The sequence below is a fragment of the Cryptomeria japonica genome, chromosome 3 (assembly GCF_030272615.1).
Source record: "Cryptomeria japonica chromosome 3, Sugi_1.0, whole genome shotgun sequence".
Taxonomy (NCBI): Eukaryota; Viridiplantae; Streptophyta; class Pinopsida; order Cupressales; family Cupressaceae; genus Cryptomeria; species Cryptomeria japonica.
The window spans coordinates 105,861,774-105,876,093 of record NC_081407.1 but is presented as its reverse complement, the minus strand read 5'-3'; the positions used below and the strand labels follow the sequence as shown (position 1 = coordinate 105,876,093).

The window sequence follows — 14,320 nt, the reverse complement described above, 5'->3', positions numbered from 1 at the left end:
TAATTATTATTGAGATTTAAATTTCATTTCTTGTATTGTTTGAACATGTTACTTTATGGATATGTTATTGTTCATTCTATGTGTAATGTTGGCTTCTCTTTAACTTTCAAAAATAGAATGACACTATTGCTAAGAAAATTTGTTGTAAATGCATATCACTTTGTTATTCTATGTATCCAGTCATGTTCTATTATTAATCCATGTCATGCTTTTCTTTGCCTTAGTTCTAAAGACTCCATTCTTTCTTTGTTTCATCAAAATTTTCCCCTATTTATGAGGTTGCAACTTTAATGTGATTATTTTGAATATCTTATGCTATTAGAAGGATAGCACACACACATATGTGTTAGATCAAGTTCTAGAAGTGAAGTTTCTCTCTAAATCTAGGTAAAATGCAAGTACATATTCAAATGCATGTCATTTGGTTCACATTTGGTTCTATTACTTTATGAATAATATGCTTCTCTATTTGCATATTTGAATATCATCATGAGTAAAAGGAAATATGCTTATGCATAGAAGCTAGGGGAATTATCTTTATGTATGTAAATGAGCCTTGTCTTAAAATAGATATTCAATAGGGGTATTACCTTGAGCATCAAAATGAATATTACTTTTGTAACTACTAGAATACCTCAATGTTTGTCTTCATGGTGGAGATCCTAAAAGAACACCCGAACCTTGTCAATCCCAAGATCATGCATGATATTATATTGAATATATTGACCAATATATTGTTCAATGAAAAGTTCTATGCACTTCTCTATGGCCATGAAAATTAATGAATGTATCACCATAATAATGAAGATGAGCCAATTTGAAATTTGAATTTAAAAGTTCAAGGCTAGAATTATGCCCATAAGTCTAAACCATGTGTTATTTAGGCATTTTATAATCAACTTAGGGTGATGAATGGATAAGATTGCAAACTAAATATTGATAATTTGGATGTGTGTCAATAGGTTAATTTATTTTGCCAACTTGAGAAAAGTGAATCCAAAATGAAAGAGTACAATGTATGCTATGCATTTTCCATCCTTACATTTTCCTCCATTTTGACTTGCGTATGAACTACTATAAATATGCATGTCAAAATATAAAAAAAGCATCAATATGAAAGTAGAATATTCAAATACTCTTACAAAGAATGTAGAAAAAGATAACATAGTCTCCTAGCAATGAGTGCTTTGACTATAAACCTACATGTATGAAAGACGAAGTTCCAATAAGTAGCATTTGAAAAACATTTAAAATAGACATAAATAAAATTACTTAACAATGTCTATGAATGAAAAGTAAGATTAAAAATTTATCAACAAGATAAAAAATGGACAAAATGATTATGATTTGAATAGAAATGATAAGTAACTACACAGATTAAAAAATATACTTACTATGATTCTACTTGGAGAAAAAATAATAATAAGACTCGTTTGAAATAGGAATAATAGGATTCCAACTCAAAATATCAAGATTCTACTTGGAGCAAATTAGTAATTGAACATAAGTAATGATAAGAGTCCACTTGGACTTCAATAGATTGTCACAACCATGATATAATCATTACATATTCATCAAAGATATTACATATATAAATCCTATTGATTGTACACAAGGGATGCAAGGAATTAGATGAGAGGAGAAAACTATATGGTTATTGAATCCTAATAAGCAAATAATAAGTGTCATGTGTAATGTCATGTGACAAATATGTAATAAGATAATAAGAAGACACCACTAGAAGGCATCAATAAACATCATAGAAGATTTTGTTAGGCAAAGATTTTTTCCTTTAGTTAACCCCTTAAATCTGATTTAACGATTTTAAAATGTAAAGATTAAAGATAGCAAGAAACCACACAATAAGCCTTAATCTATTGCTAAATGTAAATGCTAATATAAATTGATGATGCAATGCATGTTGTAGGATGCAAAATTCATCTTCATAAAGTTATTCAATTAGGAGCAAACGGAAATCATGAACCCCTATCTAATGAAAGAATTCCAACAAACTAACAATGAAATAACACAATAACAACCAAAATAGGGTTTATAAATCAAATCAATTAAAAACTCCCTATTCCGTGACTACGTATAACTTCCATTGCTCTTCTCTTCTTTGTGGTATGATGTCTCTCAAATATTGCACTGACAACCTGCAAGTGACACAAAGATTCAAAGTTCGTGATTGTTGAAAATGGAGATTGAATGCTCAATTTATAGATTTTTGGAAAAGATTGATTAAAAGGTAGAACAGATTGATCAAGAGGTGGAACTCAGGTGAGCTCACATGTTGATTGATAGTTGAACTGCTGACTTGGAGGTAAAACATGATAGATTGAATAGATTAATTGAGTTAACTGATTGAGAAAAAGCTAACTGAGGGAAGAAAAATGATGATTGGAGGAAAATTAATTGATGACAAAGAAAGCTTTATTTAGAAAAAGCTAACTAAAAGATGAAAATAGAGATTGGAGAGATAATGATTGAATTAATTAATTGATTGAATTAAAATCAATTAATTAATTTAGCATGTGCTTGCATTTTAACTTAGATTTTTCAATTTAATCTTTGCATGAGTTTTATTCAAATAATTGAATTTATTTTAAATTCAATTTAGCATTTGAATATATTTAGAACTTGACTTTGATTTCCAATTTGGTTTTTGAAATTGTTAGTGTAGGTTTTTTTATTTTCCTTATGTTAGGGGGTATTTATTTTTCCTACACATACATTATTAAGCTTGCTTAGGTTATTAGGTGTGGTTAATATGAGGACACGTGGTGGAATACATTAGCTACATGTGTAACTCTCCACCTCACATGGGTAGTTGAGTTACACACCCTCTTTTGGCTTGTTGTGTCACCTCTCATAACCACTATTTTGTCATTTCCTAAGTGGGTTATGGGGTAGTTGAGTTTCTCACCCTCTTTTGGCCTTATGTGCCACCTCTTATAACTCCTTTTTTGTTTTCATGTAAGGAGGTTATGCCACATATTTTGACATTTACCAAGTAGGTAAAAACCTCCCACCTTTTATGGGGTAGTAGGTAAAACCTCCCACTTTTTATGGAGGTGGGAGTTAATGCACCTCTTGGTTGTATATGCTATTATTTTTCTATATAATAAGCAATATACTCTCACCTTCACTAGTTAAGTGATAGCTCGGTGAGAGTCTTCTCTAAATTCTCTTCTTTATCTCTATTTTTCTCTCATATCAGATTTATCTTCATTCAGCTATTTTGATCTTCGATCATCCATTGCTTGGAGTTGCATGTGATCTATGACCGACATCAGATCTTGGCTCAATTCTTGCTTCTCACAGAATTTAACATGGTATCAGAGCCGTGTTGTCTAGTATAGCTCATTGCTTTTCTGATTTATTTGAGAGATTTGAGATTGTTAGATAGCTAATATTTTTCTTAAAAACCAAGTATGCTCTTCTCTTGCATTCTCGTGTGATCTGGAGAATCAGAACAGTTTAAAGGAAAATAAGCTTCTAGTTAAATCTGGTTTTATATATGTGTTCTTTGGGATCTGGGTGATTGCAGCATTTTTGGTAATATTGGAGGCTTCTTTAGCATTTCCAGAGTGTCCAGAAGGCTTGTAAAAATCATAAGTGATTTTTATTTCACCAAATTTAGAGTTTGGAGAACACTGTAAAAAAAAATCAGAGTGAAATATTTTACTAGAGCTATTTTCATTTCGGCCCTAGTGTTCTAATCTCCGTTCATTTTCAGAAAAAAAATATTTTTGGGTTTTGTTCCCAGCATCGAAAAACTTCTGGGTTTTGGAGGGTTTTTCTAGAAAATTAATAATCTTTGCACAAATCGAGTTTCAACAAGGCTTAAGTCGTTTTTCTATTAGGGAAATTTAGCAACCTTTTTTAAAGTTGCATAACTTTTGCCTCGGGTGTCAGTTTTTTGCAAATGAGTACTTGACGGAAAGCTGGAAATGAGCACTCTTCATAATTGCAGGTCTTATTGAAATATTCTACCCTTCTTTTTTAGATATTGCAGGTTGAATCAGCTGCATGTTTTTTTCCCTTCTATAGATCATATCTTTCTTTTCACAACTCTATTTTACAAAAACGAATAGTTGTTGGAAAGGTATTAAGATACATTGAGCAGCAATAAGGCTAATTTTTTCAAATTTTGTGTTAAATTTATATGTATTTAAACTTTCTATTTTGGCCATTAAAGCCTTAGAAAGCATTGTAATCTGATAAAAGCCTTGTAAATGCACTAATTATAAAGTGTCAACCTTGTAATATTTGGGGGGGGTGATTTCAAAGACTAGTGAAAAGGGGGGGTGTCTCTTGTGTCTTCTTTCTTGCACTCTTCTTGACACTTTGCAATCTTCTTGTCTGCTATCATGGATGCATCTACAGTTCCACTTTTAACACCATATAATTACTTTGAATGGAAATCTAAGATGATAATATATCTGAAAAGACATGGATATCATCGTGTTACTATGGGACTTGAAACTGAACCTCAAGATGCTGCAGAAAAGATTAAATGGTTTAATAAATGTGATGAAGCTTTTGGTACATTGTGCATGTCAGTCTCTCCTGACCTTCTTTTTCACATTGAATCTGCTACTACACCAAATGTAGTATGGACTACTTTGGGAAACCTCTTTGGTAAGCAGGATGAACTAAGAGGTCATCAATTGGAGAATGAACTCATAGGGTTGAATCCAACCAATTTTGATACTATACAAGACTTCTTCACTAAACTTAAGTCTATAAGATTGCAGTTGGAACAGTGTGGAACTAAGAAAGATGATAAGCAACTGATCTTGAGTATTCTTTCTAAGCTTGGTCCTAATTATTCAGTGTTTGTTTCTACATTCTATGCTACCAAATGTGCCCTAGGTACCACATTCAAAATGCCTTCTTTAGATGATTTTGCTGCAGAACTCACTAGGGAGCAGGACAAATTGGTTCAAATGGGTACAATAAAGCCCTCTAAGTCACATGCCTTAGTTGTAAATCAAGGCACAAAAGAACATAAAGGGTCTAGTAAGCAAGATAAGAAACAAAAGAACCAAGGAGAGAAGAAGAAAGATCAAAAATCTGCTACTTCAAAAGCAGACAATGAGACCTCTTTATCAAAAGGTGAACAACCTAAGAAGGAGAAGGTCAAGTGTTCTTATTGTAAGAGGCCTGGTCATGATGAACATAAGTGTTTAAGGAAACAAATTGATCACCTTTCAAATCTTCTTGAAAAGAATAATATCAAGGTTCCTGATTTAGTCAAACAGAGTTCATCGGAAGGATCTTCTAAGGACATAGATAAGAGTAAGGGGAAAGGAAAGGGTAAGGCCCTAGTTGCTATTGCTTCACAACCAAATTCTTGGATAATTGACTCAGGTGCTTCACACCACATGGCTTCTTCAAAAGATGATTTCACATCTTTAGAGCCATGTTCTATGCCTTCCATCCTAATGGGTGATGACACTCCTGTTGAAGTGCATGGGAGAGGGTCTGTTGATGTGGGTGAAGGAACATTTCAAGATGTCCTTTGTGTTCCATCTTTATCAACTAATCTCCTATCTGTTTATCAGATCACTCACACTGGTTCTGGCAAGTGAGTTGAGTTCACATCAGATGCAGTGGTAATCAACGAAATGCATAATGGGTCTACTGTTGCTGTGGGAAAAGCAGATCATCATTCTAGATTATATTAGTTTTCTCACTTTGTTCCTGACTCTCCTTCGACAATTTTACTCACTCATGCAGATGAGGTGAGTTGTTTGTGGCATCAACGGTTTGGCCACTTGAACTACCGTTACTTGCAACAACTCAGTCAACAAGAAATGGTTTCAGGGTTGCCTTCTATTCAATTTTCTGATGGAGTTTGCCAAGGGTGCATTCTTGGTAAGCATCCAGAGGAGAAGTATGATAAAGGTAAAGCTTGGAGAGCTACACAACTATTGGAGTTGGTACATAGTGACTTGGCAGGACCATTTCCACAACCATCTTTCAGCAAGGCTAGATATGTCTTGACATTTATTGATGACTTTTCCAGGTATACATGGGTTTACTTTCTCAAACAAAAGTCTGAAGTCTTTGAAAATTTTCTAGATTTCAAAGCTTTTGTAGAGAAACAATCTGGGAAGTTCATCAACATTCTGCGTACAGATAATGGGGGTGAATATGTTAATAATCAGTTTGAACAGTTTTGTGCTTCAGAAGGTATCAACATGCAGCACACAGTTCCATACAGTCCTCAACAAAATGGTGTAGCAGAATGAAAGAATAGGTCCTTGAAGGAGATGGCTAATTGTATGATTCACTCCAAGTCTTTGGCACCTCAGTATTGGGCAGAGGCCATCAACTATGCGTGTTACATCCAGAACCGAGTTCCTCATAAAGCTGTGAAGGGAGTAACTCCCTTTCAAGCTTGGACTGGTCGAAAACCCACAGTTAAACACTTTAGAGTGTTTGGTTCTCTTGCATGGGCCCACATTCTAGCTAAAAAACGCAAGGCTATGGATCCGTAGAGTAAGCCTTGCATATTTGTTGGATATCCAGATGATGTCAAAGGGTATAGGCTTCTCCATCCCACTACTCATGAGTTGTTCATTGAGAGGAGTGTTCGTTTTGAGGAGAGTTCTTCTAGTTCTTCTCATACCACCTCTCCATCCACTATCACATTGGAGAAAATGCATTATGATGACAGTTCTTCAGAGGATCTTAATCCTCCTAATTTTGATGAGGAGTCTTCTTCCTCTACTTCAGATGGTGATAGTGATGATGAGGATTCACATTCCTCTCATAGTCATCATTCAGAGGCTGATGATTCTCCCCCAGACTCTCCAGCCTCAGTGCCTCTTTGGGCTCGACAAACTTTTGAGTCAGCAGGAGATTGGCTTGGTGATCCATTAGATACTAGAAGAACAAGGTCACAATTTCAGCAAGCTCCACATCTCTTCATTGCTTCAGCTTCTGATCCACAGTCCTTTCGAGAAGCTTCAGGTGTTCCTGAGTGGGATGCTGCAATGCAAGAAGAGTTCAATTCCTTGGAAAGGAATCACACATGGGATTTAGTTCCTCTTCCTAAGGGAAGGAAACTTGTTTGATGCAAGTGGATCTATCAAACAAAATTTGCAGCGGATGGGTCGGTTGATAAGTATAAGGCTCGCTTGGTAGCAAAAGGTTTTTCCCAAGTTCCAGGGGTTGATTACTCTGAGACCTTTGCTCCAGTTGCTAAGATGAATTCCATTCGACTTGTTCTTGCTATAGCTACAGCCCATCGTTGGGAAGTTCATCAGATGGATGTGAAGAGTGCATTTCTTCATGGTGACCTTCAGGAGGAAATCTACATGGAGCAACCACAGGGGTTTGTTCAGGATCCTTCACTTGTGTGTCGACTTCGAAAGTCTCTCTATGGCCTTAAACAGGCTCCTCGAGCTTGGTATGCCAAGATGGACTCATTCCTTCTGACAGTTGGTTTCACTCAGTGCCATTCTGATCCGAACGTATACATTGTGCAACAGGATGAAACTCTCACATTTTTGGTTCTCTATGTTGATGACTTGTTACTCATAGGGAGTCACTCATCCACCATCAAAGCAGTGAAAATTGCTCTACATGATAGATTTTTTATGTCAGACTTGGGTCTTCTGCATTACTTCTTGGGAATTGAGATCACTCAATCATCTTCAGGAATCTTCCTTGGACAACCCAAGTATGCACTTGATATGCTCTCTAGATTTCACATGGCTGATTGTAAGCCTACACCTACTCCATTTTTGTCAGGGGTCAAACTTGAGGCTAAGTGCTCTTCACCCTTGGTTGATGGCACTTTATATTGACAGCTTGTTGGAAGCCTCATTTATTTGACTCATACGAGACCCGACATTTCTTATGCTGTGGGCATGCTCTCTAGATTCATGCAGGAGCCACATGAGTTGCATTGGAAAGCAGCTAAGCAGATCCTCCACTACATTCAGGGTACTCACAATTATGGAATTCAGTATGTAGCAGGTGTGGATATTGACTTGGTAGGATATACGGATTCAGATTGGGCAGGTGATTCTCAGGATCGCAGGTCTACTTCTGGGTATTGCCACTCACTTGGTTCTGGTCCAGTTTGTTGGTCGAGCAAGAAGCAGTCTGCAATTGCTCTTTCATTGACAAAGGCCGAGTATCGAGGGGCAGTCAATGCCACCACTGAGGCTATTTGGCTTCAAAATATTCTTACTGAGTTTGGTATTCCAGTCAGAAAGCCTACCATCATCTTTTGTGATAATCAGAGTGCTATACAGATCTCAAGAAATCCAGTTCATCATCAGAGGACGAAACACATTGAGATACATATGCACTATATTCGGGAGCTCATTCAGGAAGGCATCATTGATCTTAAGTATTGTTCTACATTGGAGCAAACTGCGGACATCTTCACCAAACCTTTCACCGAAAGCAAGTTCCTTCATTTGCGATCTTTGCTTGGGATGCAAAAGGTGTCTACTTCAGGAGGGGCTTCTTAGTCCTTCATTCTTTCTCGCTCTATTTAGGGGGGGTCTATTCCTCTTATGGGGGGCTTCTTCTTTTGGGGGGGATATTTATGTACATGGGTACCTAAAATGGCCTCATTTGCCGGGACCCATCTTTTCACCCACCTAAGCTACGCTTAAGGGGGGGTGTTAGTGTAGGTTTTTTTATTTTCCTTATGTTAGGGGGTATTTATTTTTCCTACACATATATTATTAAGCTTGCTTAGGTTATTAGGTGTGGTTAATATGAGGACACGTGGTGGAATACATTAGCTACATGTGTAACTCTCCACCTCACATGGGTAGTTGAGTTACACACCCTCTTTTGGCTTGTTGTGCCATCTCTCATAACCACTATTTTGTCATTTCCTAAGTGGGTTATGGGGTAATTGGGTTTCTCACCCTCTTTTGGCCTTATGTGCCACCTCTTATAACTCCTTTTTTGTTTTCATGTAAGGAGGTTATGCCACATATTTTGACAGTTACCAAGTAGGTAAAAACCTCCCACCTTTTATGGGGTAGTAGGTAAAACCTCCCACTTTTTATGGAGGTGGGAGTTAATGCACCTCTTGGTTGTATATGCTATTATTTTTCTATATAATAAGCAATATACTCTCACCTTCACTAGTTAAGTGATAGCTCGGTGAGAGTCTTCTCTAAATTCTCTTCTTTATCTCTATTTTTCTCTCATATCAGATTTATCTTCATTCAGCTATTTTGATCTTCGATCATCCGTTGCTTGGAGTTGCATGTGATCTATGACCGACATCAGATCCTGGCTCAATTCTTGCTTCTCACAGAATTTAACAGAAATCATGCACATGTAACTAGAAGAATTAATTACCTAATTAAATAATTTAAAGAAACTATTTAATTATTCAGAAATAGACTTTAATTAAATAATAAATATTATTTAAATTAAAGTATTAATCACAATTAATTAAATATTTAATTAATACTTAGAAGAGGGATAAATGATTAGATGATTAGAGAGATAAAAATCAAAATTGAATTTATTTAAATAATAAAAATTATTTAAATTAGGGAATCAATCAGAATTAATCAAATGATGAATATTTAATTAACATTAGAAAAATGATTAAAATGATTAAATTAATTATAAAAATAGAAAATAGAATAATTAGTAAAATGATGAAAGAATAGGAAATAGAAGAATATGATTAATTAACTTAATTAAATAATTAAAGAATTAAAGAATTATTTAATCAATTAGAGGAATAATTAGTACATGATCAATGAGACATTTTTAGGTGTCTACACATGCTAGCTACTAAAATGATAATACTAATGAATGCTATCTACTAAAATGATAATACTAATGAATAATAGATATCTTGGATCTATGTTAATATATTAAGATTTGTTCTTTTCTACAGATCTTAAAATCTAGTATTATTTTTAAAATATTAAATTAAAAAGAATGATATTGTACTACAAAATCAAACAAAATTTAATTTTGTACCTTAAAATTAACTTTAAAAAAATTATAATTAAATCCAATTAAATTCATAAAACTTATTATATAAAAACAACACTAATCATTGCATTAAAAAAAAAACTGAAAAAAGAAAACCGAAAACTATAATGGGTAAAAAATGAGAGGTATTATTGGATGCAAGTGTAGGTAGCATCCATTAAAACTAAATTTTGGAGAAGCTTTCGAAAAAAAAAGGGCCATAAAAACTTTTAACTTCAAATGTTCAACGTTTCTGAACTAAAAACTATGCGAGCGTCACGTGCAGGAGGAGCCGATAAGGATAACCCGGTCAAGCTACTTGAATGGGTCCCACAAATGCCTCCACACGCCTCTTCCAAACCAAGCACAACCCTAAAGTTAACAACTAACGAATACCGCACTTTTAAATCACCCGTCACGTAACGGAACGGAAAACTGCAAGCCTGACACACATTCAATGCTCAGACTCCCCCAACATGGGCTGTGACCGACTGTCTTTTCCTCCGCCCCGAAGTCGTAATTTTTAGCGGTGCCCGTCGTATATTTAGCGGGAAAAGCGAAAATCGCCAAATATAGGGGGGACACCTGAAAAGGAGGAAGAAAGTCGGTGCCATTTGGCGACGTCGCCGCCATTGTGAGCTGCCAGGGCCCGCCAGTGAATAGTCAAATAAAACTTTTAAATGTGTGAAAGGCAGGCCAGAATAGTAGCCTGGGGATTCGAAACTCTGACCTCGGTGCAAATAATACTGTTTTAAATTCAATATGCACGGATTTCCATACATGCCGTTTTCGATTGATCTTAATAGAGAAGAAACCTTATTTCTTTAGCAGGGGAGAAGATTTTTAGCCGTGGGGAAGAGATAGAAAGTGAGTGTGCTTCGACTGGCGTTGATATATCACAGTGGGCATGTCTTTCAACTTTGGGACCGCCAATGGGGCGGTTCAATTACAGCAACTTCAGCAGATCGTGCCTCGCATGTTCTGCACAAGTATGTTTTGTGGGTTTCTGAGGTTTCCAACTTTTGACGTAATATTGTGAAAATTTTGTGGTTTTTATGTGTGTGCTTTTTTTTCTTTTTTTTGCAGGGAATGCGGACGGACTACAGGGAGGATCCTCGCTACCGACTGCGTCTGCTGAGGCGTATTACGGGAGAACTTTGAATTTGTACGATAGTTTGTATGAAGATAGCAGCAGCTTGTGTAATGAAGACGAGGAAGCCAGCGGAGCAGGGAATCGATATGTGGAGAAGAAGAGGCGGCTGAGCGTAGAGCAGGTGAAATCGCTGGAGATGAGCTTTGAAGTGGAAAATAAATTGGAGTCAGAGAGGAAGATGCGGCTGGCTGCGGAATTAGGGCTTCAGCCGAGGCAGGTGGCGGTTTGGTTTCAGAACCGAAGAGCAAGGTGGAAGAACAAGCAGCTACAGAAAGAGTACGACCAGTTGAAGCAGCAATTCAACGTTGTACTCTACGAAAAGGAGAAACTACGAGCCGAGGTAAAGGAAACTTAAATATCATTGTTTTCAAGCGTGAATTCAAATTTAAAAATGGAATTAGGATTTCACTTAAAACTGCAAAATATGAAGCCTCATCAAGATCATTTTCTTTAGAAGCAGAGTAAATTTTAATTTAAATTCTTTAAGCAAGCTGAACGTTTCGTTAAAAAATATTGGAGTAAAATCATGTATTTTAAAGCCAACTAAATTTTGATTACTAACACAAAATTTCACAGATTTTTTCTGAGCAACGTGAATTTAGATCGGTTGATATGCTTAAAATTTTTTAATTCAAATCATCTTAAAATTTAAAGAAAAACGAAAACTTAAAATTCCATTGCCTCTGAAGACGTTATTAAAGTTTTAAGCCTGATAACGGAAATTTGGAGTTCAAATCGAAATTTAGAGTAATCGGAGACAAATAGAGAGTTCCTTTGGTAATACTGGTTATCTAAGCAGGATTTAGAAAATTTGAGTAGCGAATAAGCAGCATTAAAGTCATATTTTAAGAAAGCATAGGAGGTTTAAGCCTGCTGCCTGGTAAGGAAATGTTCAATCCAATCAATTTTTTTCTCAAAATTTTCTGCGCATGCCTTCAAATTTTCATTACAGTAAGTCAAATAAAAGAAGCCTAGCAGATCTAAGCCTGCTGCCTGGTAAGGAAATGTTCAATCAAAGTCATTTTTTTCTCAAAGCTTTCTACGCATGCCTTTAAATTTTCATTATAATAATGTAAATAGACTTTAATCGGGAAAGAAGCACAGGAGATTTAAGACTGCTGCTTGAAAATGAAATGTCTAATCTAAGTCATTTTTTTATCAAAGCTTTCCACGCATGCCTTTAAATTTTCATTATAGTAACGTAAGTCAACTTTAAAAAACTCAACTCACTTTTTTGCAGCATAGTAAATTCCGGAAGAGCCGGCACTGAGCTGTTCAATGCTCTGCATAAGTCCCCACACAGCTGTGTTTTGTAAGGTAGTTGAAAAGCAAAAGAGAGTTGGCATGTTTGACTTGAGATTATTTCTTTGGCTTCAGTGCGCACATCACGTATCTTCTGTTTGTATTCCAGTTTCAAAAATATAAAACTCATGAATTAAGTCTGATTTGTATTTAGTCAAAACATTAAATAAAACTCAGTTTGCAATAGGAAGATTATCAGTGATCCAAGCAAAAAATGTTTTCAAATATTTTAGGAAAATCAAATTTGAAGGAACTTAAGCATCCATTAACATCATCAGGTAAAGCTTAAGTTCAAATTATTTGAAATCGTTGCATATTTATGAAGAAAATTTGTATATTCAAAGTTTCCGTTTAAAGTCTAAGAAATTCAAGCTTATACGACTTCAACCTGGAAAGAACAAATTCATCATTCAACTATCATTACATGAACAATTTTACTTTTTAAATATTTTGTTTTTAGGGAAAGATCCTTGCGTGTCCAACACTGTAAATTTACCAGTACTTAATTCAAATAATTTGATGTGCAGGTTGCAAGGCTGAAGCAGGAGCTTCACGACGCTGGAAAAGGTCAGAAGACGGAACAACACAAGGAAATTGAGCAGCCTACGATTACATCCTCCGACTGTACCGCAATATTAGCCACAACTCAAAACAACACAGAAGAAGAGGAAACGCAAGATACTGTTGTCGACAACAAAGCTGAAGAAGGAAGAGAACAGAGCATGAGTCCTGCCAGCTTCTGCAGCCACGCCGATTCGAATCCTACACAAATGAACAGCGAAAAAAGCAGACAAAAAATTCAAACTCTGATGTACACTCATAATTTTTGTGATGATTTTTATTACGATGACTGTGCAATAACAGCAGAGGAGAGCCAGTGGCTTACCTTCTGTTCACACGCCAAACCCTGAAATAGTAGTTTACCTTGGTATGAATATAGGTCACGCCCATTTTCTCTACAATTGTCCGTATGTAATTGTCGGCGTACCGAACAAGTAATATAGACAAAATGTTAATGTATTGCGTTTTGGGGTTGCTTGTCTTTTTGCCGTACATGTGAGTCTGTGGTCCGTTCAAGACTAAGCAACGTGTTTGTAGTCCTTAGAGTGGGACCAATGGAAGGGGCGACTGGCCTTATTTTTATTAATCATCCAGTGCATGCATTCCATTAAACAATGAAACTGCTGAAACATCAAATTTCTGCTTCAGAGTAATGTGCAACTAGTTTTATTCATATGGTTTTAAGATTTTAGTAACATTGGGTTTCAAGATTGTAGTGGTTGTAAAAATTTACTCATAACTTACACATTTTATTATATCTTAATAATTGTAAGAGTGAAAACTGCATTTTCATGCATTTTTATCTTTATTTTGAATGTGTTTCAAATTATATTGAGATTTAAAATAAAAATATACTAGTGAGCAATTCAAAATATTGCAAGGAACGAGGCACAAAATAAACAAAATACAATTTGACAATTAGTAAGAGTTTATATGAATTTAACAAATGTCTTGACATGAAGCCTATGTTTTTAGGTTTTCTCTCCTAAGAACCAGTCAAGTAAACATGAATCTAAAGACCTTCCATGTAGGAGTATTACATTATTATTATTAGATTTTATAATTTTTAGATGTTTTTTTGTTTGCAAAAGAAAAAAATATTTAATTTTCTTTATTACTATAAGATTATATATTTTTAAATACAAAGAAAAAGAAAATGTTTTCTTTATTATTATTATCAAATTTTATAAGTTTTAAATGCAATTTTTTTAAATTTTCAAAGCAAAAAAAAAATTAAATCTAATTTTTATTATTATTACTATTAGCCATGTTATATTTAAAAAGCATAATAATGACATGGATAAATATATCCTTACAAAAAAT

At 35.1% G+C, this 14,320-nt stretch overlaps 1 protein-coding gene and 1 long non-coding RNA gene across 2 annotated transcripts; one reads left to right on the top strand and one right to left on the bottom strand.

Moving 5' to 3' along the window:
* Positions 1-1,627: 1,627 nt before the first annotated feature.
* LOC131075805 (uncharacterized) lies at positions 1,628-13,023 on the bottom strand. Its single transcript, XR_009113258.2, has 3 exons — positions 12,933-13,023; positions 12,365-12,530; positions 1,628-2,156 (listed from the first exon to the last, which is right to left on the bottom strand). It is a non-coding gene; the product is annotated as an uncharacterized LOC131075805 (long non-coding RNA).
* On the top strand, positions 10,559-13,644 carry LOC131075804 (homeobox-leucine zipper protein ATHB-21). The gene is made up of 3 exons (XM_058012704.1): positions 10,559-10,970; positions 11,068-11,474; positions 12,964-13,644. The coding sequence occupies exons 1-3, from the start codon at positions 10,889-10,891 to the stop codon at positions 13,345-13,347; spliced, it is 873 nt and encodes a 290-aa protein (XP_057868687.1). The 5' UTR covers positions 10,559-10,888; the 3' UTR covers positions 13,348-13,644.
* The last annotated feature ends 676 nt before the right edge of the window (positions 13,645-14,320 follow it).